Source organism: Protomyctophum bolini, assembly GCF_963924005.1.
Source record: "Protomyctophum bolini genome assembly, chromosome: 1".
Classification (NCBI taxonomy): domain Eukaryota; kingdom Metazoa; phylum Chordata; class Actinopteri; order Myctophiformes; family Myctophidae; genus Protomyctophum; species Protomyctophum bolini.
In genome coordinates, this window is record NC_137862.1 from 6,050,268 (window position 1) to 6,077,908 (window position 27,641).

The following is a 27,641-nucleotide window of genomic DNA, read 5'->3' on the forward strand; positions in this document are numbered from 1 at the left end:
TTGCAAAATGTGTGTGTGTGTGTGTGTGTGTGTGTGTGTGTGTGTGTGTGTGTGTGTGTGTGTGTGTGTGTGTGTGTGTGTGTGTGTGTGTGTGTGTGTGTGTGTGTGTGTGTGTGTGTGTGTGTGTGCGCGTGTGTGAGCGTGTGTGCGTGCACGTGTGTGTGTGTGGGCGATGTTGAAACCCAGCAAGAGAGGCAGATGGTGATTCTAAGCAGATTAGTGAAAGGATGCTCAATATTTTTTTAATACACGTCAACAACCACAGGACGGACAAGGGGACAAGGGGACATGTGAGGCACAACAGCCTACTGAAAACTAGAAAAAGTGCTCCTTGGAGCCAGGTCAGGTACAGGTTATTGTGGGCTAGAAGCCAATTTTAGCCAATCAGGATGTAATATGAAAAATCAGAAAGACCTGTTTCGTTTAATGACGTTATATTATTATGTAATATATATATATATATATATATATATATACCGACGGGCCAACAGTGCCGGAGATTAGCTGCTCACAGACAGACGGACGGACGGACGGACGGACAGGGTGCAAAACATAGTCTCGGCCATGCCTTTTGGCCTGGCGCAGACAATAACTAGAAATGCACTTGAGCTGCCAACTTGTGCTTTGGACACAAGTAGGCCATGATTTGGCCTACTTGTGCGCAAGCAGAGTGCGCAACCTACTGCTGACTCGGTGGAGACCATCACGTACATACTGTACATCTCAATCGGCCACGTATGTCGGTGTTGTCCCTCGGCCAATCAGGGACCACCGTTCTTACCCCAGCATGCATGCATGCATGCATGCATACATGCCCATAGATATTTAAAAAATAGAGGCCTCATTGGCCGCTGCAGTTCGTTGGAGCGATGTGTGTTGAAGGATGGACGGAATAATTTACACAGACAGAGACACACAGACAAATATAGGAACATAGAAAATACAAGTGGAATACTAATGAATGGTGATTGACATCATGTCAAAGTGAATTCCTGTATTATAGAGATGGAACAGACCTTGGTCAGGAGTGTATACTTGACCCCATTGGCCTCTAGTCTACTCTACACCAAATGTTCAAATCAGAAATAAATAGAACACCCGCCAGCTCATAGGGTGTCAAAACCATGCAGTGGGCTTGTAGATATGCTATTTTCTGAGAATGTTCCTCTATTTTTTGCAAAACCTTAGCTATGACATGCCCAGAATAGTGATGCTAGGTTTCATGTGGTTAAGTCATAGCAACATGATCATTCATATAGGCTATAGTTGCCGGTTGGGCAAAATAAGGCTATCGACACAATGTAGTATGCTGATCACCTGGTCTCTTTCCTCCAGCCATGCTCCATTACACACAACTTTCTCTCCATCCTTTGCAGATTGTTATTATTTATACAAAACCCATGTTCTGTAAGTAGACTACGCAGATTTCCCTGGGCACAGAATGTTTTGACGTCCACACCTATTTAGAAGTATACAATTCATTATCTGTAGGCTACTTCCAGCACTTGAGGGGGACAATATTTTGTCTGTGCAGTGCACATGTCATGGGGATCCTATTCCTAAAGAATGATAGTGAAAGAAAGAATGCAAATAGGGACCAATTGATTTACATCAACTCTAATCAAACATCAGAGAAGCCATATAGTCGAGTTAAATATTATGGTCCTCCTGCCCTTTACTGGTTGCTTAAACGGCTGCTATACTTTACAAACAATTTGGTGTCTTTTTTTACAAGCAAAGATAAACTGATATTTTGTTGGATGAAGAATGAGAGATAAAAAAAGGCACATAACGACTCTATGGTTTGGAACATAGACTGTGGTTTGGACTCATGAAATAAGTAGTAGTGTTATAGCGCCATCTAATGTTTGCTCTCTTTTATTTCCCCATGGCTACCTAGAGAGGGTACTACTAGGTAGTCTACCTAGAGGGTAATCCACCTAGTGTTATAGTTTTGATATCGCACTAGCAGTATAGCACTAGTGAATGGACAGTGTTGGCGATTGAGCAAATATTATAGGTAAGGTTTCTATTATTTTAATACGTTTTTTATTTCATGACATGCAACGAGTGAGCGCGTCGTAGGCTTACAAGTAAACAATATTTGATATATTAACTCCTCCTCTTCTGAGTGCTCACTGCTCGCGCTCACGTTATAGATCTCGCGTGAACAGACCATACTGTCTCTATCCCCATTTCGTAGCTTTGTTTTCATTGCCACTCTGCTGATCATGGCTGCTCACACTACCGAGGAACCGTTCCCCTTTCACGGGCTGCTGCCCAAGAAGGAGACCGGCGCCGCGTCTTATCTCACCAGGTTCCCCGAGTACGATGGACGAGGTGTCCTCATCGCTATCCTCGACACCGGCGTGGACCCGGGGGCTCCTGGCATGCAGGTAAAAACACAACCGGCGGCGTATCCGTTATCTTGGAATAGGCCTGACTCATTCAGACATTTAGCATGGGTAGCTAGCTTTATGCTAACATAACGTTGACAATGGGGTGGGCAACCACAAGCTACCAACAACAACAACAACACCTGTATTGGTTAATGCCACACGAAACTGTAAAGGACCAAAGGATTGTGTCCCGTTATTTGAGCCAAACATGGTGTCAAGGCTGGTATAGTTGACGTTGGTAACATTTTTAATTGCCGGGGGTACAGGATTAAACCATAGTTGTAAATAATACTATATTCAACCAGTTAATTTGTAGTTGTCATTAAACCCCCCCCCTCCCCTCCCCTCCCCTCCCCATGTTAACACGTGTAATCTCGCTCCCTACCGCCGTTACCAAGCACATATTATACACCATGGTGTCTTTATGATGTTTGCTTAGGTGAGCTGGACAGAGTGGACACATGACAGCCAACTGCCAAGTCACGTTTGGGTCGCTGTCAACTTAGTTTGTAAAGCACATGGTCAGTTAACCAGGACCTACCAGCTAAAATGCAATTACAAATTCAATTCTACAAATGTGAGGATTGACACTGACAAGTGACAATCATTTCTGAGAGTCTATCTTGGAGCAGACTTATTGATCTAGGCTGATCGATGTCTTAAGTTCAAAATCACGGGCCATTTTGAATCCCAGATGTGAGAATGCACATGGAATGATCGATTAACAGTTAATAGTAATACGTTTTGATAAGCTTATCGATTGATTAACCGGTTAGTTGATAAGCAGTGTTTTAAAAAAAAGGAGAATCTCAATTTCCCTCAATGTCTAACACAAAAATCTAGACTTTACAGAATGAATACAAAAGGCATATATATAATATTCCTTAATCAAATAGTTCTTTGACCATTTGCGATACAGGGCCAGGCAATGGCATCTTTGTATGAGAAATAGAATCAAATAAATCAGTAAAGTGCACTGTCTCTTGTCTGTCACATCACATGCAAAAGCTGAGATGCTTGGGCAAATTTGTCTTATTGTATATCAGCGACTGCGACATATGGTAGCTGAATATATAACCGTATCCAGTGGCTGTGGTTCCCAAACTTTTTCAAGTCGAGGACCCCCAAATTGACACTAATCAGCCCACGGACCCCCCATTTGAAAAGATATGCCAGGGAACCCCCATAAGAGACGTTTTTACGGCTCTAGCAGTAATTCTCAACCGACCCCCAGTTTGACATGCATTAGTCTACTACGGAGTCGGACCCCCATTTAATGGCATTTATATCTCTGGGACCCCCAATTTATATTGTAAAATCAAGAGTGTATACAAATGGAACCCTAACGGGGTCCATTTGGTTCCATTTCTACACCCTTATGGGTTACAGACCCATAAGGGTCCATTTGGTTCCAAACTATCATTTAGCTGGGGACCCCCTGGAACTCCCTCAGGTACCCCTGGGGGTCCCCGGACCCCACTTTGGGAACCCCTGCCGTATGCCACTCAGTTCACCATGTTAAACTTAATTGTATTTTTTTACACCAAATAAGAATGATCGAACACATAATTGTATTATTATTACAATTACCGTGCTATATATATATATACTTACTGTATTTCATTCACACCCACTTCAGTAGATTTCTGCTCATCATCTTGTATTCCTTTCAGCTCACGACTGAAGGCAAGCCAAAGATCATTGACATCATTGACACGACAGGGAGTGGCGACGTGAACATGACCACAGCAGTGGAGCCCAAAGACGGAACAGTCGCCGGGCTCTCTGGGAGAACGCTGAAGGTCTGCACTCCTCCTTCCTTCCTCATCCCATTCTGACCTGAGATCAGATCTTCTAAAAACGTCTTAGTTCTACATCCTGACAGTTTTCCATTCTGACCTGAGATCAGATTCTAAAAACGTCTTAGTTCTACATCCTGACAGTTTCCCATTCTGACCTGAGATCAGATTCTAAAAACGTCTTAGTTCTACATCCTGACAGTTTTCCATTCTGACCTGAGATCAGATTCTAAAAACGTCTTAGTTCTACATCCTGACAGTTTTCCATTCTGACCTGAGATCAGATTCTAAAAACGTCTTAGTTCTACATCCTGACAGTTTTCCATTCTGACCTGAGATCAGATTCTAAAAACGTCTTAGTTCTACATCCTGACAGTTTTCCATTCTGACCTGAGATCAGATTCTAAAAAACGTCTTAGTTCTACATCCTGACAGTTTTCCATTCTGACCTGAGATCAGATTCTAAAAATGTCTTCTATGTCAGTCGCTCTTCGACTTTTCAAAAATAGCAGACCTACAAGCTTGTAGCGCGCCACTCGGTGGCGCGCTATGAGCTTGTAGATCTGCTATTTTTAAATGGCCAAAGCACGACATGATGCTAACACCAAAATGTGTTCCCGCCCAAAATGGGTTATTTATGCCATTTAGGCCTGACGTCGAAATAAAAAAAACATTCGCTCTGAGTCTGAAAGAATATATATATTCCAAGATTTGTGCCGCATTTTTACGATTCTTTTTTCAAAAATAGCAGACCTACAAGCTCGTAGATCTGCTATTTTTCAATAGCTAAAGTATAACATAGTAACTTAGTTGAAACACCAAGAGGGATTCCCGTCCAGAATTGGTTATACAGAAAACAACAAGATGCATCAAAATGTCAACTGATTAAATGTCCCGTCATGATTTACCATTACTGTGGTTAAATGCGTAAGATGTTTGCCTTTTAGTTTAGTCCTTTAATACGCCTTTGCTTGACGGGAAGGAGTCTGATTTTAATTGACCATTCTCTACGATTCTATTCTACTTTCATAGATCTATATTGTTTTACGATTCGAATCTACTTTCATAGATCTATGTAATATTGTAAATTCCTGAGAATTGCAAACAAACTGTTTCTCACATTCTGCCTCTTGTCTCCTGCTTTAATGTCTCTGTCTCTCTCTCTCTCTCTCTCTCTCTCTCTCTCTCTCTCTCTCTCTCTCTCTCTCTCTCTTACACACTGATATGACTCTAATAATATTTTTATCCCCTAGATCCCTCCTTCCTGGGTCAATCCATCAGGGAAATATCGCATTGGAGTTAAAAATGGTTATGAGTTCTTCCCAAAGGCACTTAAAGAGAGAATACAGGTACTGTTCATTCATAGTTGTTATGGTAGATATGAGTGATATAAGAGAACTGCATAATATACAAAAAATGGGTTAATGTTCTTAAAATATAAAGCACTATTCTTGACGAAGCCTTTATTTAATGGTGCATTTATTGTGTTGTATTAACTCATCTAAAGCAAGTTTGAAGTGTTATTGAGTTGACATCAAGTTTTGATGTAAAAAAAAAAAAAAAAAGCATAATGGCATTGACATCGTTACCAGTGTGCACAAGAAGTTGACACTGCATTGATCGTACCAGACGTTTTGGCCAGCTCCCGCATTCCAAACAGGAGGAGAGTCAGTAGACACATTTGTAGACTGTTCTGCCATGCTGTAAAAATATGGGGGAAATAATCAATCTTTTTTCCAGTGACTATTTTCAGCTCGACTTTTCAAATCAATGAGCCCTTTAGAAAGCATTAACGACTATCTTTAATTTCTTTAATTATGTTTTTTTTTTCTTTTTCTTTTTTGGCTTTCGCCTTTATTTTATATATTTTATGGAGGGACAGACAGTAAGCTGACAGGAAATGGGGGGGGGGGGGGTGACATGCAGTAAAGTCCGTCGGGATCGGGAGTCGAACCCGCAGCACACTGCCAGACTGGATTACCAGCCAAGGTGCCTGGACCGCCGAGCCACGGTTCAGGCCGACGATCTTTCATTTTAATAAGAAATAATCTGCAGGGAAATTTGGTGTGTTGGATTAACTATCTAAAGCATGTTTATTTTCATTCTGTGCGGAAATGAATGGATTAATGTTTACCATGAAATAACAAAGAAGCTATGGTATGATCAGCAATAATGTATACAAGTAGTACAATAAGTTGTACGGTAGGTGTGCTAAATATGTCAGACCACTGGCATGGTCTTGTAAACTGCTGTTCCTTTGCACCAACAGAAAGAGCGTAAAGAGAAGACATGGGACCCAGCACTCAGAGCTGCCCTCGCTGAAGTCAGCCGCCGGACGGAAGAGTTCGATATCGCTCACCCCTCACCCTCACAGGTCAACAGCTGATGTTTCTGTGCTGTCATTAACTGGATACAGAGCAGGCATTAGGCTATTCTTTTTGTATGCTATTCCTAAATGGTCTCATCTCTACTCTCCATCCTTTAGATTGAAAAGCTGCAGAAGGAAGAGCTTCAGAGTCAATCCGAGGCCTTAGCGTCTTTAGAGAAGAAGTACAGTGACCCAGGGCCGGTCTACGACTGTGTTCTTTGGCATGACGGCATCACATGGAGGTTAGTACAACTAACTGACCCAGGGCCTGTCTACGACTGTGTGCTTTGGCATGACGGCATCACATGGAGGTTAGTACAACTGACCCAGGGCCAGTCTACGACTGTGTGCTTTGGCATGACGGCATCACATGGAGGTTAGTACAACTGACCCAGGGCCGGTCTACGACTGTGTGCTTTGGCATGACGGCATCACATGGAGGTTAGTACAACTGACCCAGGGCCAGTCTACGACTGTGTGCTTTGGCATGACGGCATCACATGGAGGTTAGTACAACTGACCCAGGGCCGGTCTACGACTGTGTGCTTTGGCATGACGGCATCACATGGAGGTTAGTACAACTGACCCAGGGCCTGTCTACGACTGTGTGCTTTGGCATGACGGCATCACATGGAGGTTAGTACAACTGACCCAGGGCCTGTCTACGACTGTGTGCTTTGGCATGACGGCATCACATGGAGGTTAGTACAACTGACCCAGGGCCTGTCTACGACTGTGTGCTTTGGCATGACGGCATCACATGGAGGTTAGTACAACTGACCCAGGGCCGGTCTACGACTGTGTGCTTTGGCATGACGGCATCACATGGAGGTTAGTACAACTGACCCAGGGCCGGTCTACGACTGTGTGCTTTGGCATGACAGCATCACATGGAGGTTAGTACACATTTACGCCTGGTTACTCTCTTCTATGAAACACAGTGATTACGGTATGGTTTTACCTTTTAGAGCCAGTGTTGTTTTCGTTGACTAAAACTAAGACGAAAACTAAATAAACTAAGCTATGATGACTAAAACTAAGACTAATGTATCGACAATTTTGTCAACAGCTAAAAACAAACTAAAATGCTAGGACGGGGACTAGTGGACAAGAGATCCAGTATGAGTCATTTTACACTTTGTTGCATGCTGAAAATAGCAGATCTACAAGCTCACAACGCGTTGCAGCGCGACGCGCTGTGAGCTTGTAGATCTGCTATGTTCAGCAAGTGTAAAATCGGTCATTACGACAACATCCAAGGCCCACCAAAATACATTTTAGTCGACTAAATCAACTAGATTTAGTCGACTAAAACTTGACTAACACATTCCAGGTGACTAAAATGTGACTAAAACTAAATGAAAACTATTCAAGAGACTATGACCAAAACTAAATGAAAACTATTCAAGAGGCTATGACAAAAACTAAAATCAAAATGTGCTGCCAAAAACAACACTGTTTAGAGCTTTTCTCTCTCCTCAGGGCTGTGGTGGACACCTCAGAGACGGGAGAGCTTTCCCAGTGTACCGTGCTGTGCTCCTACAGAGAAACACAGGAGTACGCCACGCTGGGAAGTGCCGAGATGCTCAACTACTCCGTCAATGTTTACGACGAGGGAAACACACTCTGCATCGTCACCAGTGGAGGTGAGCTGTTTCCAGTGTAAACTGGAGATGTGTGACCACATTTGACTGAGAGCCTGCCATCGCGCAAAATCCAGCTTTATTTTTTATTTTTTTAAATTAGTTAATAGCACAGGCAGACTCTTCACATACTAGAGCATGTCTGAAATAAGTGTCAGAGCTGAAATTGACATACAAATATGAAATAAATGCTTAAACATGTAGCTAGGTGTAATGTTAGAGACCACAGAAGTGAACCTTTCAAGCCTGTTTTCTGCAAGACATTACTCTATAAGCCTTATCTCCAAAACTGGTGGGTCAAACTGAACAACCAATATGTCAATTTGAAGCTATGGTTCCCTGCTTTCATATGACATGAAAAAACGAACATTTAAAAAAAATCCAATGGCAGCCCCTCAGTCAAATTTAGTCACATGTACAGAATCATCTTCATTGTTTTACAGCTCCGCTCTCCAACTCTTAATAAACTCATCCTGTGGTGCAGTCAGACATAATTGCTTTTGCGTGGTTTCCCCCCCCCCCCCAAGGGGCTCACGGGACACACGTGGCGAGCATAGCGGCGGGCTACTTCCCCGATGAGTCGGAGCGTAACGGCGTCGCCCCCGGTGCCCAAATCCTCGCTCTGAAGATCGGAGACACGCGCCTCAGTACCATGGAGACGGGCACAGGTCTTATCCGTGCTGTATGTAACAAGAAGTTAAAATAATATTAAAAACAATTCTGCTACTTCTGCTATTGACACAACTGCGTTTGTTTATCACTGATATCTTTGTTTTCTCTTTAATTGTCTTTGTCCCTCTCTCTGTCTCTTATCCTGATTGAAGATGATTGAAGTAATCAACCATAAGTGTGACTTGGTAAACTATAGCTATGGTGAAGCCACACACTGGCCCAATTCAGGGTAAGTGTGTATCTTGTTTTTTTGTGTATATATATATGTATGTACGATTGTACGTATCTGTCACTTACTATACTAATATATGTATATTTGTCACTCATACAGGTACAAGCAGTGAAAAATATTGTGTCTGTGTGTGTATATATATATATATATATATATATTTTTTTTTTTTAATATTTTTTCTACTAGGAGGATCTGTGAAGTGATAACAGAGGCTGTGCAGAAGCACAACGTTATGTTTGTATCGAGTGCAGGAAACAACGGGCCCTGTCTCTCCACTGTCGGCTGTCCTGGAGGAACCACCAGCAGTGTAATCGGTACACAAACATACACACATCATGCATGTTACACTAGTTGCTGTACATGCCTGACTTTATCAGTACATTATTGTCATAGGGACCGATTAGCCTCCAATATTAGACTAACCCATTTTGGACTGAGGTCGATAAAAAAAAAAAAGGCTTCTAAATCCTAATATTCTTTTCTGAAAAACCCATGTTTCTATGTCAGTGGTGCTCAACCTAAGGCAGTGTACTCACTAATCTAACTATATCCACAGGTGTAGGAGCCTATGTGACCCCGGACATGATGGTGGCGGAGTACTCGCTGAGGGAAAAGCTGCCTCCCAACCAGTACACCTGGTCCTCCAGGGGCCCCAGCACAGACGGGGCCCTCGGCGTCAGCATCAGTGCCCCCGGAGGGGCCATCGCGTCGGTGCCCAACTGGACCCTCCGCGGCACACAGCTGATGAACGGGACGTCCATGTCGTCTCCCAACGCCTGTGGAGGCATCGCCCTCGTCCTGTCAGGTGTGTTGTTGTGGGTTTGGGGTCCTGTCAGGTGTGTTGTTGTGGGTTTGGGGTCCTGTCAGGTGTGTTGTTGTGGGTTTGGGGTTGACTGTCTGTCACACGGCAGTGGAGAATTATAGGTTGTGTCGACTTGTCTGGGCGTATATTATGACTATGTGTTTATGAGTGTTTATACCCAGGATTGTGTGTTCCTTTCCTTCCTTACTTTAATTTGTGTGCGTTGCGTCGCCTGTTCTAACCCTGTGGGCTCCCCCAGAGTTGGTGTCGAAGTGTCCTTGAGCAAGACACTGAACCCCCTAATTGCTCCTGATGTGCAGGTTGGTGCCTTGCATTGGTTTCCGCCGCCATCGGTGTATGAATGTGTGTGTGAATGGGTGAATTGATGCACAATCTATGTATAGCGCCTTGGATAAAGGCACTACTGTAAATGAATGCACCATTGAACACGTACTACTTGATGCAGGCCTGAAGCAGAACGGGATCCAACCATCGGTTCCTGCTGTGAGGAGAGCGCTGGAGAACACGGCTCTGAAGGTGCAAGACATCGAGGTGTTTGCACAGGGACATGGAATCATCCAGGTAGCGTCACAGGACATTCTCAGTTTGTTATGAATTCTATTCTATTATTAATGCCACATCATTCAGTTTCCCTTTCACTTCCTTTCTTGTTTCTTCCCGGGCAATGTCCTTGCTTTAATGCTTTGCTCTTAATTCTCTGTTAGGTGGACCGGGCATTAGACTACCTCACTCAACACGCCGCTTTACCCACAAGCCACCTGGGTTTCTCTGTAACCGTGGGAACACAGAGGGGCATCTACCTCAGGGACCCGGTGCAGGTTCTGGCACCCTCGGACCACGGAGTGGGCATCGAACCCATCTTCCCTGAGAACACAGGTACACACACACACACATACACGCACGCACACACACACACACACACACACACACACACACACACACGCGTAGAGAGAGTCCAGAATTGCTTTAGGGGTGCAACAGTTAACCAAACTAATCATTTTAATTGATTAGTTAATTGAAAAAAGAAAATGCAATTGGAAACTTATTTTACTACAAAATGTACTAAACCTCATTTTGTCCATTCCAGACAACAAAGAGCGAATCTCCCTTCAGCTACACCTGGCCCTCACGTGCTCCGCCCCCTGGGTCCAGTGCCCCTCCCACCTGGAGCTCATGAACCAGTGTCGTCACGTCAACGTCCGCATCGACCCCGTGGGACTCCGAGAGGGACTGCATCATACAGAGGTATATTAATAATAATAAAGCTTTATTTGTGAAGCACCTTTCATGACATGAAATGCAGCTCAAAGTGCTTTACAGAGCAATAGAGGAAAAAAAAAGAAAAGCAAGGCATAAACATTAAAAGACAAGCAGTAATGCAATACAGTGAGGACATGATTAACGGGTGTAGAAGTGGGTCTTGAGCTGTGCTTTAAAAATGTCTACAGAGGCTGCCTGTCGAAGGTACAGTGGGAGCTTGTTCCACGCCGTCGGCCCGTAGAAGCAAAAAGCTGCTTCCCCGTATTTTTTAGTTGCCATTTTTTTTGGCAAAGCCAGGCCAGCTGTGGAAGACCTTGACTGCATCATACAGAGGTGTGCGTCCCTCATCGGACGCACACTTGATGAATATAATATTATGTACAGTATATTATTGTTATGTTCAGTTGTGTTAATGTTGTGTGTGTATGGTTAGGTGTGTGGTTACGATACTGTGTTAATGTTGTGTGTGTATGGTTAGGTGTGTGGTTACGATACTGTGTTAATGTTGTGTGTGTATGGTTTGGTGTGTGGTTATGATACTGTGTTAATGTTGTGTGTGGTTACGATACTGTGTTAATGTTGTGTGTGTATGGTTAGGTGTGTGGTTATGATACTGTGTTAATGTTGTGTGTGGTTACGATACTGTGTTAATGTTGTGTGTGTATGGTTAGGTGTGTGGTTATGATACTGTGTTAATGTTGTGTGTGTATGGTTAGGTGTGTGGTTACGATACTGTGTTAATGTTGTGTGTGTATGGTTAGGTGTGTGGTTATGACACTGTGTTAATGTTGTGTGTGTATGGTTAGGTGTGTGGTTACGATACTGTGTTAATGTTGTGTGTGTATGGTTAGGTGTGTGGTTACGATACTGTGTTAATGTTGTGTGTGTATGGTTAGGTGTGTGGTTATGACACTGTGTTAATGTTGTGTGTGTATGGTTAGGTGTGTGGTTACGATACTGTGTTAATGTTGTGTGTGTATGGTTAGGTGTGTGGTTACGATACTGTGTTAATGTTGTGTGTGTATGGTTAGGTGTGTGGTTACGATACTGTGTTAATGTTGTGTGTGTGTGGTTATGATACTGTGTTAATGTTGTGTGTGTATGGTTAGGTGTGTGGTTATGATACTGTGTTAATGTTGTGTGTGGTTACGATACTGTGTTAATGTTGTGTGTGTATGGTTAGGTGTGTGGTTATGATACTGTGTTAATGTTGTGTGTGGTTACGATACTGTGTTAATGTTGTGTGTGTATGGTTAGGTGTGTGGTTATGATACTGTGTTAATGTTGTGTGTGTGTATGGTTAGGTGTGTGGTTACGATACTGTGTTAATGTTGTGTGTGTATGGTTAGGTGTGTGGTTATGATACTGTGTTAATGTTGTGTGTGTGTATGGTTAGGTGTGTGGTTACGATACTGTGTTAATGTTGTGTGTGTATGGTTAGGTGTGTGGTTATGATACTGTGTTAATGTTGTGTGTGTATGGTTAGGTGTGTGGTTACGACACTGCTGCTCCCACCTCGGGTCCTTTGTTCAGAGTCCCCATCACCGTCATCATTCCTACCAAGTAAGTAGTTTTACCCACAATGCTTTGCCAAGTTTTTTTTAATCTTTCAGTCAGCATGGGCACACTTGAGCCGACAGGCGCGGCCGAAGGAAGCCATGACTCCCAACGTCTTTTTCCGGCTTTTTAAGACAGCTGGAGGATGGAAAAGAAGCTCCGCCCACGCGGCAGGTTCCGGGAATCTGGCCGGTGGAGCTTCTTTTCCATCCTCCAGCTGAATAAAAAGACGTCGGGAGTCTGCTTCCTTTTGGCCAGCGCCTGTCGGCTCCAGTGTGCCCGTGCTGACTGTGTTGTGGAGGTGGTCTCTGTGTTGTGGAGATGGTCTCTGTGTTGTGGAGGTGGTCTCTGTGTCGGCTCCAGTGTGCCCGTGCTGACTGTGTTGTGGAGGTGGTCTCTGTGTGACAGCTGTGTCTTCTCCTCTGGCAGAGTTCCTGACAGTCGTAACCAGGAGGTCTGTTTCTCAGACGTCCACTTCAGACCCGGGCAGATCAGACGACACTTCTTCACTGTTCCACAAGGAGCCTCCTGGGCAGGTGTGTGTGTGTGTTGTCTGCTAATCATCGCTGTGAGGCCTTGTATCTCCATATCAATCATATTTAAATGTATTTTTCATAAATTAATGGCACACTATGACAGTGTTGCACAGAAGCAGCAGCAGTTTAGTGTTTAGTCTGTCTTGCCTTTTTGTCATTGTTTTGTTGTGCCTTTTATTTACTTAAATCCCTTTATTCTTTGTATCTCTCTCTCTCTCTCTCACAGAGATCACATTGACCTCTCACTCGGGGGACGTGTCTTCTAAGTTTGTTCTTCATGCAGTGCACCTGGTCAAGCAGAAAGCCTACAGAGCCAATGAATTCTACAAGTTCTCCTCGCTACTGGAGAGGGGCTCCTTAACCGAGGCTTTCCCTGTGCTGGTACATATATATATATATATAATTATATATATATATATACTGTTTATACACTCGGTATGTTTATCCACTAATTACATTATTAAGTGTACGGTACTGTGTGTCTTCTCTCTCTCTCCTCGCAGTCAGGTAAAATCGTGGAGGTGTGCGTCGCGCGCTGGTGGGCGAGCCTCGGTGATGTCACAGTGGACTACAACGTCTCCTTCCATGGCCTCAACACGACTCCCTCTCCCATGCATATAGTAAGTAGTGCACAGACACCACTAGTAGTGCATCATTAGTGAATGAACACGTAACACATCTCCCTCTCCCATGCATATATTAACCCATTCTGACCTGAGATCAGATTCATACGAGGTTTCCACTGGACACACACTGGGTCTGATTAACCCATTCTGACCTGAGATCAGATTCTAAAAATGTCAGTAGCTCTTCGATTTTTCAAAAATAGCAGACCTACAAGCTCGTAGCGCGCCACTCGGTGGCGCGATATGAGCTTGTAGATCTGCTATTTTTCAATAGCTAAAGCATAACATGATGCTGAACACCAAAATGGGTTCCCGTTCAGAATGGGTTAAGTAGTGCATTAGTGAATGAACACGTAACACGGGGTGTTATCCGTGTTCTGTCTGTAACGCCATGTCTGCCTTCCTTCCCAGAATGCATCAGAAGGTATAACGAGCTTTGAGGTGTTTTCTCCTCTGAGATATGAGGATGTGTCGCCGAGTATTACCCTAAAGTCCTGGGTTCAGCCCCTCAGGTAACACACACACACACACACACACACACGCGCACACACGCACACGCACACGCACACACACACACACACACAGTGTGTCTTGCTATTGATTGATTGATTGAAATATTTATTAACAGTTTGCAGAATAACAGTACATTTCAAGCACAAACTCAATACAAAGACTGTTAACTGTGAGTGGGACGACCCAATTAAGCATTTTCACTTGTTTACAAGAGGGTCCACCATGTTCAATTCATCAAAACATTTAGAGACGTACAAATAGACACTTGGGAATTCATCATAGAAAAGATATATATATATATATATCATAACTGTGGGTTCTGTTTGTTTTTCATAGACCTATAAGTTCTAAGATCAAAGCCTTAGGAGTGAGGGATGTTCTCCCCAACAGTAGACAGCTGTATGAGGTCGTTCTCACCTACAGCTTTCACCAGGTAATGTTGACACATTCATACTAAGGCCTCACTCACACTGTTGCAACATGTGTCTTGTGTCTTGTCCGTGTTTAATGGCCCCTCCAATGCATTTCCAATGGAAGTCACATGGTTTGACAAAACATTTTTGTTTGATGGCTGTGTGGTGCAACCCTCCCCCGCATCAAACAAATGTTTTGTCAAACCATGTGACCTCCATTGGAAATGCATTGGCGGGGCCACTAAACACGCAAAAGACACAAGACATACACGTTGTATGCATGTTGCAACAGTGTGAGTGAGGCCTAAGCAAACACTGGGGGTTTCTTCTTTTGTGTAATTAATTTCATCACTGTTTTCAGCCCAAGAGTGGAGAGGTTACGCCTAGCTGTCCCATGCTCTGTGAGCTGCTTTATGAGTCTGAGTTCGACAGCCAGCTATGGATGCTCTTTGACCAGAACAAGAGGCTACTGGGCTCAGGAGACGCTTACCCACACCAGGTACAATCTACTGGGCTCAGGAGACGCTTACCCACACCAGGTACAATCTACTGGGCTCAGGAGACGCTTACCCACACCAGGTACAATCTACTGGGCTCAATCTACTGGGCTCAGGAGACGCTTACCCACACCAGGTACGATCTACTGGGCTCAATCTACTGGGCTCAGGGAATGCTTACCCACACCAGGTACGATCTACTGGGCTCAGGGGACAAGTATTCCTATTCCTCAATTGTTTACACTAGCTCTTACCCGTTGTGATATATTCCCCCCCCCCTCTAGGCCATGGGGGGTACTGCGCCCTGGGTGCGTTTTCGCATTTTTAATTCACTAATAAATTCATTATTAATCATTAATGTGTCAAAACGAAAAAAGCGATTGGTGCAGGCAGTGAGGAGCTACGGCGGTGTTTCTGATACACAGACACACAGACAGACATTGACTGAATTATAGTATGATGATGATGACCAAAGCATTCATTCAGAATATAACTTTGGACTATAGATGGCCAACCCATAACCGTTATCCCTTAAGAAATGAATAACCGACAAACACAACGGCTATCTGATAAAATAAAAATATATTTTGAAGCAAAAGTGGTGTTTGGGAAAGTTTTTCCCAAGAGATTAAAGCGATATATATCAGCGTGGTCAATGGCGAAGGTTTTATATCAGCGTGTCTGTTCTCAGATTGTACAGTAACTCTATTCTCTCTCTCTCTCTCTCTCTCTCTCTCTCTCTCTCCAGTACTCTCTGAAGCTGGAGAAGGGTGATTACACGCTGCGGCTGCAGGTGCGCCACGAGCTCTCCAGTGAGCTGGAGCGGCTGAAGGACCTTCCGTTCGTGGTGTCCCACCGTCTGTCCACCACGCTGAGTCTGGACGTCTACGAGAGCCACCGCGCCGCGCTCATGGCCAAGAAGAAGGCCAACTCCATCACCCTCTGTCCAGGGGCCTCGCAGCCCTTCTACGTCACGGCCCTGCCCGACGACAAGTAAGTGACTCCATCACCCTCTGTCCAGGGGCCTCTCAGCCCTTCTACGTCACAGCCCTGCCCGACGACAAGTGAGTGGAGAGGAGACTGGAGGTGACCTCGGTTAGGGGCATGGGTTCCCAAAAGGGGGGTCCGGGGGACCCCTGGGGGTACTTGAGGGAGTTCCAGGGGGTACCTTTTAGCTCAATTAGAGATAGTTCAAATCGTATCAAATCAAACTTTATAGCACCTTCACACAGCCAAAGCTGACCAAAGTGCTGAACAGAGTAAAAACAAGACAGTAGAGCATAGCAATATAAAACAATGAAAAGAGACAGTAAAATATAAAACAGAGCATAAATAGCACAGAGCAGGAAATCAATATACAGGTAAATCAGGTGCGGTTAAAGGCGAGGGAGAACAGATGAGTTTTGAGAGTTTTGTACACTCTCAGAGTTAAATTAACAGTGGTTTTACAATATAAATTGGGGTACCAGGGGTAGAAATTCCATTTAAATCGGGGGTCTGTAGCATAATGCGTGTGAAACTGGGGGGGGGGGGGTCCATGAAATTAATGTTTCTTTATCACTGCTAGAGCCGTAAAAATCCTCGCTTATCGGGGTCACTGGCATATGTTTTCAAATGGGGCGTCCGTGGTCTAATAAATGTTGATTTGGGGGTCCTTTACACGAAAAAGTTTGGGAACCACTGCTGTAGCGTCTTCAACCCATTTTGGGCAGGAACCCCTTTTGGTGTTTTAAACATTGTTATAATTTAGCTATTGAAAAATAGCAGATCTACAAGCTCATAGCGCGCCAACGAGTGGCGCGCTACGAGCTTGTAGGTCTGCTATTTTTGAAAAATCGTAAAAATGTGCCGCAAATCTTTGAATATATATTCTTTCAAAGTGAATGTTTTTAACCCCGGTTTAAATGGGTTAATTCAGTTATGCGTTTAATCATAGGGCCCAGCTATTGCTAATATTAGCTGTTCCTGGTCTCCGAGCCGGGAAAACGGAAATTAAAGTAGATTTTGAGCTATGATCAACACAATGCATGTAGAAACCACCTAAATAGCACAATAGAAACAACAGATATCGGTGGATACAGCCAGTTTGACAAGATTGTATAGGGTCACACGTTTGATGTCTCTGTGAGCTGACGTGATTTTATAGGGCACACTTTTTAGTAGAACACCTGGAGCTTAGTCTGGAAAAAATATATATTATTTTGAAATTCCAAATATGTAGGAACGCTGTTAAAAACATGATTCTTGTGTGGTGTAAAATGTCACCACATTAATTGGAACCCTGTTAAAAACATGATTCTTGTGTGGTGTAAAATGTCACCACATTAATTGGAACCCTGTTAAAAACATGATTCTTGTGTGGTGCAAAATGTCACCACATTAAAAATGCCTTATTTTATTTCGGTGCTAGTTAGGCCTACTGTTCTATGTTTGCATATACTTTTGTTTTACAAATATTAAACTTAAAAGTATTCCAGATTTTGGAATTCTTTCATAACACATTTTCTACACGTACATGACCATATTATAACCATGAAAGATCAAACACAAGTTGAACGCTGCCCTTTTGTTTAAAATGACTCATATAAACTGTCCTTGGGAAAAGACCGCCCTTGGGTCCTGGGACCCGTTACATAGACAACCATAGTGCCATAAATGTGTCATGACATCATTGGCATGGTAAAAAAACATCTCTCTAAAGGGTTTTAATGAGATGTTGGATGTGTCTAACTCTGTCCTCTTCTATTCCCCTGTCGTCTCCCTCTTTCTAATCTCACTCGTCTGTCATTTCCGTCTCTGCAGGGTCCCTAAGGGCACATGTCCAGGATGCTATCTGACAGGTTCTCTCGTTGTGCCCAAGGGGGAATTTGGCAAGAAAGCTGTAAGTGTAAATCTCTGGGCTCCAGGCTGTCATTTTGTTTCCACTCTTTATGTTCTCCTTTACTCCATTTCAGCCGGGGCTTGGCCTCAATGTCTTTCTGTTTTCTTCCTGTATACATTATATTCCTGTATTTTTGCAGATGGTTTTCACATTTAACCCATTCTGACCTGAGATCAGATTCATACGAGGTTTCCACTGTGGACACCCACTGGGTCTAATTAACCCATTCTGACCTGAGATCAGATTCTAAAAATGTCAGTCGTTCTTCGATTTTTCAAAAATAGCAGACCTACAAGCTCGTAGCGCGCCACGCGGTGGCGCGCTATGAGCTTGTAGATCTGCTATTTTTCAATAGCTAAAGCATAACATGATGCTGACACCAAAATGGGTTCCCGTTCAGAATGGGTTAAGGATCCCATCATCACCATCACCTCTGTCAGATCTAATCATACTATCTTTTTTTGTTTTTGTTAATTGTATCCACCCTAATTCACTGGATCTTAAAGCGATGTTTAGTATCAATGTTTAACCTGAACACGTAGTCAATCTTCTGGGAAACTGTATATTATTCGACACGTTCATGTTCAAGTTGTCCCTTATTGAACATAACCAAGCCTGAAAAACAATACATACAAATTAATATTTCCCGTCAGGTTGCAATGCTTCAGTTAATTAATACATGTTGGACACAAAGAAGGGAAGCACCTGGCATAATTACAGGTCATCAGGAGGTTTTCACAAACATTTCTAATGTACTTCCACTTTATCTTACGGTATGTACAGATCTGTTCTTTTGAATAGCACAGTGCAGATGTTGTCACTGAAATACCTACCTTTATTTTCCTCTTGTAAGATGCCTGTGCACAACCATAGCAAGTTATTAATTTCTTCAAGGGTCACAAAAAGCCAACAGCCCAGAGGAATAATTACCCGTAGCCAGTTAGTATCTTGTGACCCTAAACTAAATAACTTCTTGTAGTTGTGGATTCATGCGATAATGGAAAAACGAAAAATATGTCAATAACGGCACTGTATTGTGTTGTGCATTACATTTACATAAAATACTAAAGTGATCATAGGCTTATTAATGCTTCTGGCAATGGTGAAAACACATATACTGTATGCCTTGCAAAGACACCAGAAGTGTGTCTTTCATAACATAATGTGTTGTGTGCCAAAATCTGCAAATTTAAATGAAATGTCAATCAAGTCAAAGTGAAATATCACTTTAAATGTGTGATTTTTGATGAAGACATCAAAACTATACCAACTCTATTTCAAGGGTTGGAAATTCTTATTACTTAAGATTATTTGATTACTTCCATTACTATACCTGCTGTAAATATTTGAATTAGTTTATCCACTGCTTTGTCTCACTTGCCTGCTTCAAAGAAACGGACTATGTAATGTAACTGTACTGTCCTTCAAAGAAACCAATGCAATGGACTATGTAATGTAACCGTACTGTCCTTCAAAGAAACCAATGCAATGGACCATGTATGTAACCATACTGTCCTTCAAAGAAACCAATGCAATGGGCCATGTATGTAACCATACTGTCCTTCAAAGAAACCAATGCAATGGGCCATGTATGTAACCGTACTGTCCTTCAAAGAAACCAATGCAATGGACTATGTAATGTAACCGTACTGTCCAACAGTTGCTATTTTGGGGTTTTTCAAGTAGCCACTGCAAGGTCATTCCCATTAACCGTTTCCCCGCCAAAAGAACGTAGCCTGCGTTATACTGTATGTCGGGAAGCGACGCTGTTAAAATACGTAGGCTACGTTTATTCAGTTGTATAAACGTGTTTGATCCGATCTAGTGGAAAGGCTATACTCACATTAGCTTCGGGTGGCTATCTGTTGTTAGCTTAGACACTGGACTGCACCATCTTGATTGTGCACACGGCACGTGTGTGTTCACGCACGCTTTCAGTCGCTTTTAGTCTCCAAATCCCCCTCTCAGGTATGGAAGCATAAAGCTGCTAAAATTCAAACGAAATGGCAAAATAAGGAAGAGTCAATTGAAATAAGAGATGCTTTTTAATTTTCAGGTCATTAACGCATTTCTTGAGACAAAAATACATCTAAAATGCAATAGCATTTACATTTAATCTACAGTGCTCATTCTATGAGACAATTCAAATGATAATTTGATTTTCAATTTAAAAAAAGAATGCCCTACTAATTAGTGGACAATATTAAAATGAAAATGCAATTTAGAAAATTTCAAATGAAATAAGATGAATGCTTTTTAACCTTCGGATAGTGAACGCATTTAAGTGAATATATATAATGCAATAGTATTTACATTTCATCTCCAGGTGTGCTCATTCTATGACAGAAAATAAAATGGCATTGCATTTTCATTTCCGTGAATTTGTGATTTTTTTTATTCGGTCATAGAATGAGTACACCTGGAGATGAAGCAGAAGCAAATCAAAATTAGATTTATTTTTCTGGTTACAGTTACAGGAGTTTCCACTACATGGTGTCTGTGACAGTAAACATCATGTCTTCAGTCATTTTCAAGTTACTGTAGTATAGTCACTTCAGTTGGCTGGAGTAGATTGTGATGAAATCCTATATGTATTGAATTAAATGTATTTGTCCGACGACCCTCATCAGAAAATATGTGGTTCCAGGGACCCCGACAGAAGCATAGCTTTGAGTTAAAAATGTTTGCTGTGAAAGTATATATATTCAAAGATTTGCACGCACATTTTCACGATTTTTCAAAAATAGCAGACCTACAAGCTCGTAGCATGCCACTCGGTGGCGCGCTATGAGCTTGTAGATCTGGTATTTTTCAATAGCTAAAGTATAACAATGTTTAAAACACCAAAAGGGGTTAACTACTTCCAAATCCACTTATATGTGGTAAACTCCGGAGTTTGGTCTGTACACCAAATCTCTTCTTAGCTGATTTACAAACTCAAACTTGTGTCGCAAACACAGTTCGTTTTGAGCTTTTAGATGGGCAAAATGTTACTCAGAATAGGGAAGTCTTTCAACAGTTTCTTTCTTACAACATTGTATTTTTGACTATTCTACTACAAGTTCTATATTAGTATTCATTGTGCTGACATGATGGTTCTATGTCTGTTTGTCACTGTTTTCCAATTTATGTGTATCAAGATTTTACTACTGGAGTGGTGGAACCACTCACTCAGTAGAGGTGCAGAATTGACCCTTGTGGCAGAGTGGATAGAGGGGGAAAGTTATGATAACATGTGTGACACATCATGGCCACAGGGGGGCAGTGTAACACATGGCCACAGGAGGGCAGTCACTCTCACTAAGCTGCAATGGCCAATATGAGCACACAAATATGGGGATATGATAAATTGTAAAACATTTTGAAAGGTAGGCGAATAGATTTCGGAACCACTTGGCGGGTCTAAAGATGAATGAAGAGAATCCTTTTTGGTGTGTTTTGTGTTTTTTTCTCTATTCCTTACTGTGTGTTATTCTGACCACCAGGGGCAGGCCTCTGCAAAACGACATGGAAAGTTTAAAAAGGTACTGCGATGAGTCTAGCATTCACTGTTCAACAACACAGAGCATTGTGTGTGCTCTGCCACCACCTACTGGCTTCAGAGGGGAAATCACCCTGGGGGAGATTATGGACTTTTATTTTATTTTTTCTCTTTCTCTTTCTTCTTAATGATGTAAAATCCGTCAACATAATTCTTGTCAACGTGTTGTTTTTTTGAGGTGCATTGTGTGTTTCTGGTGGTCAGTGAAATGGCACAACTTTTTAAGAATCTACTTTGTAAAGACAATTTTTTTTATGTTTTGTCTAAAATGACACTTGGTATAGTTGGCACACGTCATCTGTTCTACGTCCATGTCTACTGGCATATTCTCAATAGCTATATACGTAAATAGAGTTAATTCTTTTTTTACTATGGTGTGGTTTGCAATAGATACTTCTTGTGGATTATGTATTAATTTTGTTTTGACCTCAGCATTTTGTGTGTGTTCACGCAGGATATTGTTCCAGTCATCTACCACCTGATCCCTGCGCCCAACAAGGCCAAGAACGGAGCCAAGGAGAAGGACAAGGAGGTGGAGAAGGAGAAGGACGTGAAGGAGGAGTACGCAGAGGCTCTGAGAGACCTCAAGATTCAGTGGATGACAAAGTAAGAAGAAGTCTCTTAAAGGGACACTTCACCCTTTTTGCAAAAAATATATGTTAATGAGGTTTAGAAGCTTTAGATCACTTTCCTGGGGGTATTTATGTGGTTTTAGATATTTTAGATTGTAGCAGTGAGCCTGTTGTCTCTGATGTCATGGACACTGGTCTCACTACCTTCCTGGACTACAATTCCCATAATTATTTGGTGCACTGCTCCTCCTTGTGGATAGGGGGGAGAGCTGTCTTACTGAGACAACATGTAGTCCAGGAAGGAAGTGAGCCCAGTGTCCATGACATCAGAGACAACAGGCTCACTGCTACAATCTAAAATATCTAAAACCACATATTACACACATAAAGACCCCCAGGAAAGTGTTCTAAAGCTCCTAAACGTCATTAACATATATTCTTTTGCAAAAAGGGTGAAGTGTCCCTTTAACATCCCTGTCTGGACGGGAACCCCTTTTGGTGTCGGCAATTGGCATCATGTCATGCTTTAGCTATTGGAAAAATAGCAGATCTACAAGCTCGTAGTGGGCGGCGCGCTACGAGCCTGTAGGTCTGCTATTTTTGAAAAATCGTGAAAATGCGGCACAAATCTTTGAATATATATTCTTTCAGAAGACCTAAATGGGTTATTGATGCTGTTGTTGTGTCTCTGTTTCTCAGGTTGGACAGCGGCGCCCTCTATGATGAGCTGAAGGAAACGCACCCCTGTTACCTCCCTCTGCATGTGCAAAGACTACATCAGTTGGACCTGGAAAAGGTTTTAACACACAGACACACACACGCGCTCGCACACACACACACACACACACGCACACACACACACACACACACACACACACACACACACACACACACACACACCCACACGCCCCCCCACACACACACACACACCTGCACGCCCACACACACACACACACACACACACACACACACACACACACCACAGATTTCTCTAACTCTAAAGAGAATGAGGGCGTCACTCACATTCTGTACTAGGTACTTCTTTAAAGGACCACTTCACCACTTTTCAACCTATCTTCATATAATAGGTCCTCACGAATAATCATGATAAAATGGCACCATTTTTTTCTACTCTTGTCTGCTTCTCATAGGAGGGCTGTGGGCAGTTCAGAAACCCGCCCACCAGTGACATCATCGTTAGGCAGATTTATTTTTAAACAAGATTTATTCACAAAAATGTTTCGATTTTTATTAGCGCCCGAACGATGGCTTCCATTTTTCGCATTGCAACTTTTCAGGACTAGAAAGCCTGTAGTTTCTATTGGCTTGGATTCCCCATCGATGATGTCACTGGTGGACGGGTTTCTCCTATGAGACACAGACTGGTTTCTGAACTGCCCACAGCCATCCTATGAGACACAGACTGGTTTCTGAACCGTCCTCCTATGAGACACAGAGTGGTTTCTGAACTGCCCACAGCGCTCCTATGAGACAGACTGGTTTCTGAACTGCTCACAGCCCTCCTATGAGACAGAGTGGTTTCTGACCTAACCTACTGTTTGTCCTTAGGAGCGTTTAAAACGCCTGGATGAGGTCGTGTCAGCCGCTGACATCGTGATGTCCAACATCGACCAGACGGCCCTGGCCGTCCACCTCACCATGAAGACGGACCCCCGGCCGGACGCTGCGACCATCAAGAGGTTTGTAACTGGCTGATGAGAGGAGTACGTTGTTAGACATGCAGACTATGAGAGGAGTACGTTGTTAGACATGCAGACCATGAGAGGAGTACATTGTTAGACATGCAGACTATGAGAGGAGTACGTTGTTAGACATTCAGACTATGAGAGGAGTACGTTGTTACACATGCAGACTATGAGAGGAGTACGTTGTTAGACATGGAGACTATGAGAGGAGTACGTTGTTAGACATGCAGACTATGAGAGGAGTACGTTGCTAGACATGCAGACTATGAGAGGAGTACGTTGTTAGACATGCAGACTATGAGAGGAGTACATTGTTAGACATGCAGACCATGAGAGGAGTACGTTGTTACACATGCAGACCATGAGAGGAGTACATTGTTAGACATGCAGACTATGAGAGGAGTACGTTGTTACACATGCAGACCATGAGAGGGTTGAAACATTTTCTCTTTGACGCAATTGGTCAGAGCTACTGTCAGTCAAAGGTCTCAAGCATTGAAAGTCACTGTACCAAAGCCCGCCCATATTGCATACCGTGTCCCGATTGGCCGCCCCATTTCTCTGGTGTAGGAAATGGGCGTACAATTGAGCCTCTCCAGACCGTAATCCGCCGGCAGGCAATATTTTTTTTGCCAACGGCTGATTCGGTCTGGTTTATTAACCAGGCTAGATTGAACTGGCTGATGAGAGGAGTACGTTGTTAGACATGCAGACCAGGATTACAGAGTTGAGGCTGATATCCTGGCATGTTATTAATTAATTATGGCAGGGATTGAGTTCACCCATTTAGACCTGACGTAGACATTTTAAAAAATGTCTTCGAAATCATGACAATTTTCTATATCAGTGGTGATCAATATTTCATGTCAAGGACCCGTAGAATTAAATGTATTTGGCCGCCGACCCCCATCAGAAAATATGTGGTTCCAGGGACCCCGACAGAAGCAAAGCTTTTAGTTAAAAATGTTCGCTGTGAAAGTATATATATTCAAAGATTTGCACGCACATTTTTAAACGAAATAGCAGACCTACAAGCTCATAGCGCGCCACTCGGTGGCGCGCTATGAGCTTGTAGGTCTGCTATTTTTCAATAGCTAAAGTATAACGATGTTTAAAACACCAAAAGGGTTACAGAGTTGAATCTGACTGACACCTCCATGGTTGTGTTTCAGTGACATGGAGAAGCAGAAGTCATCGCTGCTCGATGCGTTGTGCAGGAAGGGCGTGGCTCTGGCCGACCAGCTCCTGGTTCCCCCTGAGCCCCAGGAAGGAGCCAGCGCCGAGGGCTCGGTACCGGTGCTCAGTACCGCTACGCCGGCTCTAGAGACCGAGGGGGAGCCGGTGGGAAGCAGCTCTGATGACACCCAGGAGTCTGTCACCAAAGCCCTCACAGACACATTTTGGGAAGTGCAGAAGTGGGCGGAGCTAACTGACGCCAAGGTAAACGCACACAACAAACTGAGTTCAATTATTAACCCATTCACCTGCCGTTGACGGCCGATCTCCGTCACGTGGTCTTATCAGTGGTTTATGATAGTGCTCTTTGCCAATGTATGAATGGTTCTAGGTTGCAACGCAACGGATGCAACTGGAAATGAACCGGACGTGAACATGTTGCCAACGTTTTGAATGCTCAACCACTCAACATGGAACTCTAGGCCCAAACTCAGCAGACAAGAGCGGGGGTCCATAGAAAACAAATAGGGGGTGGGGGGAATTGCACCTCTATGCAAACGACGTATACCTGGTGTTAATGCTATGGGTCACCATACTGCAGCCAACGTATACCTGGTGTTAGTATTACTGCTATGGGTCACCATACTGCAGCCAACGTATACGTACCTGGTGTTAATGCTATGGGTCACCATACTGCAGCCAACGTATACCTGGTGTTACTGCTATGGGTCACCATACTGCAGCCAACGTATACCTGGTGTTACTGCTATGGGTCACCATACTGCAGCCAACGTATACCTGGTGTTACTGCTATGGGTCACCATACTGCAGCCAACGTATACCTGGTGTTACTGCTATGGGTCACCATACTGCAGCCAACGTATACCTGGTGTTACTGCTATGGGTCACCATACTGCAGCCAACGTATACCTGGTGTTACTGCTATGGGTCACCATACTGCAGCCAACGTATACCTGGTGTTACTGCTATGGGTCACCATACTGCAGCCAACGTATACGTACCTGGTGTTAATGCTATGGGTCGCCATACTGCAGCCAACATTTCTTCTAGTGACCAGTACTTCTGGTTTATAATGCCACCACTCTCTTGTCAGGTTTAGCCATTCATCTAAGGCAGCGGTTCACCAAACTGTGCTGCGTGGCACCCCCTTGTGGTGCCTTCTAGGGGGTGCGCGACATGAAATGTCTAATGTTGGTGCTGTGGTTTTATTTTAAATACATTAACATATTATGCCAATATATGGCAAGTAATGCAGCGTATTATTGCATTCGTGCGCCACACTTTGGGAACCCCTGATGTAAGATATGAATATGAATCATGACTGTCTGTCTGTCTTACGTGGTCAGACCCCTCCATCCAGACGAACTCATTCTGAAGAACTACTGTATGCTAAAAGCTTAACCCTCTTATTGTTGTTTTTTTTTTTAATCTGGTCTCCTCTCTGTTCAGGTCTTGACATTTTCCTATAAGCATGCTCTGGCAACTAAGATGTATGGCCGGGCCTTGAAGTACGCCTCCAAGATAGTTGAGGACAAGCCCAGCAAAGAAAACATGAAAAACTGCATTCAGGTATGAAGCAAAAATGACCTTTTCCTCCCCTCGTTAACTTTTACTGTATCTCTAAATGTGTATTTTGTTTTAGGCCTAACAAAAAAAAAACTTTCCGGTTTCCGATTGGCTGTCATTTTTGGGCTGAGTAGGTAGGGAATTTATTTATTTATTTTATTATTTATTTATTTTCGTGGGAAGGATGGGTAGCAAGGAATTTATTTTATTTTATTTATTTTTTCGTGGGAAGGATGGGTAGCAAGGATTTTTTTCCTTTCCTACGGCAATGATGGATAGGCTTCTTTTTTAATAACTTCAATATTTGCCTGAAATACCATCTTTTAAATAATGAATGGTTCAAGTACACAAACTGCTGCGCCTCCTCCTGCCTGCAACTCAGTTCATTTGAACTGTGGAATCATGGCAGGTCTAAGACTACATTTGCAAGCCCCCTATTTTATTTAGTTGCGCCTGTGTTTGGGGGTGGCATGAATCTTTCATGCTTGTAAACATTGTGAAATCACGCGTACTTCATTTATTATTGGCCATCCAGTTTTAGGTAACGGACAACGGTGGCTACATTGGTGTCAGCAACAACCCACCTAACGTAAAACAACCTCTGCTTTCCAGCTCATGTTTGATTATAAAAAGTTAGAACGTGTTGCTGGCATCAACATAGCTAGCTATAGTGCTAGTGGTTAAAAGACAAAAACATGGCTAACGTTAGCCCCATATGTGCACTCTCACTACGCTCATTCTGTAGCTCTGTCGGCTGAGATGATAGTCTATTTATCTGCTCGGTCGTGTCTCCCTTCTGCGGACTTAAACCGACACCGGCACGGTTTCACCTCCTTAATT

The 27,641-nt window shown here is 43.2% G+C and overlaps 1 protein-coding gene across 4 annotated transcripts in view; it reads left to right on the forward strand.

Annotated features, from left to right (window-relative positions):
- Positions 1 to 2,226: 2,226 nt before the first annotated feature.
- The window catches only part of tpp2 (tripeptidyl peptidase 2), a 29,127-nt gene continuing 3,712 nt past the window's right edge, over positions 2,227 to 27,641 (forward strand). For 3 of the 4 annotated variants that reach the window (XR_013964221.1, XR_013964222.1, XM_080765836.1), the window contains exons 1-28: positions 2,227 to 2,396; positions 4,073 to 4,201; positions 5,452 to 5,547; positions 6,468 to 6,572; positions 6,684 to 6,808; positions 8,049 to 8,212; positions 8,737 to 8,891; positions 9,034 to 9,110; positions 9,300 to 9,427; positions 9,670 to 9,918; positions 10,382 to 10,497; positions 10,641 to 10,812; positions 11,024 to 11,181; positions 12,683 to 12,759; positions 13,183 to 13,289; positions 13,516 to 13,670; positions 13,793 to 13,909; positions 14,327 to 14,427; positions 14,765 to 14,861; positions 15,203 to 15,340; positions 16,087 to 16,331; positions 18,141 to 18,219; positions 21,705 to 21,743; positions 22,215 to 22,366; positions 23,032 to 23,128; positions 23,902 to 24,032; positions 25,211 to 25,478; positions 26,685 to 26,804. Coding sequence is in view for 2 of the 4 variants with exons in the window: in XM_080765836.1 (XP_080621962.1) it covers positions 2,232 to 2,396; positions 4,073 to 4,201; positions 5,452 to 5,547; positions 6,468 to 6,572; positions 6,684 to 6,808; positions 8,049 to 8,212; positions 8,737 to 8,891; positions 9,034 to 9,110; positions 9,300 to 9,427; positions 9,670 to 9,918; positions 10,382 to 10,497; positions 10,641 to 10,812; positions 11,024 to 11,181; positions 12,683 to 12,759; positions 13,183 to 13,289; positions 13,516 to 13,670; positions 13,793 to 13,909; positions 14,327 to 14,427; positions 14,765 to 14,861; positions 15,203 to 15,340; positions 16,087 to 16,331; positions 18,141 to 18,219; positions 21,705 to 21,743; positions 22,215 to 22,366; positions 23,032 to 23,128; positions 23,902 to 24,032; positions 25,211 to 25,478; positions 26,685 to 26,804 (3,762 nt within the window). In the remaining 2 variants the exon portion in view is untranslated. The remainder of the gene's footprint in view (positions 2,397 to 4,072; positions 4,202 to 5,451; positions 5,548 to 6,467; positions 6,573 to 6,683; positions 6,809 to 8,048; positions 8,213 to 8,736; positions 8,892 to 9,033; positions 9,111 to 9,299; positions 9,428 to 9,669; positions 9,919 to 10,381; positions 10,498 to 10,640; positions 10,813 to 11,023; positions 11,182 to 12,682; positions 12,760 to 13,182; positions 13,290 to 13,515; positions 13,671 to 13,792; positions 13,910 to 14,326; positions 14,428 to 14,764; positions 14,862 to 15,202; positions 15,341 to 16,086; positions 16,332 to 18,140; positions 18,220 to 21,704; positions 21,744 to 22,214; positions 22,367 to 23,031; positions 23,129 to 23,901; positions 24,033 to 25,210; positions 25,479 to 26,684; positions 26,805 to 27,641) is intronic. The other variant, XM_080765837.1, reaches the window with a different exon arrangement.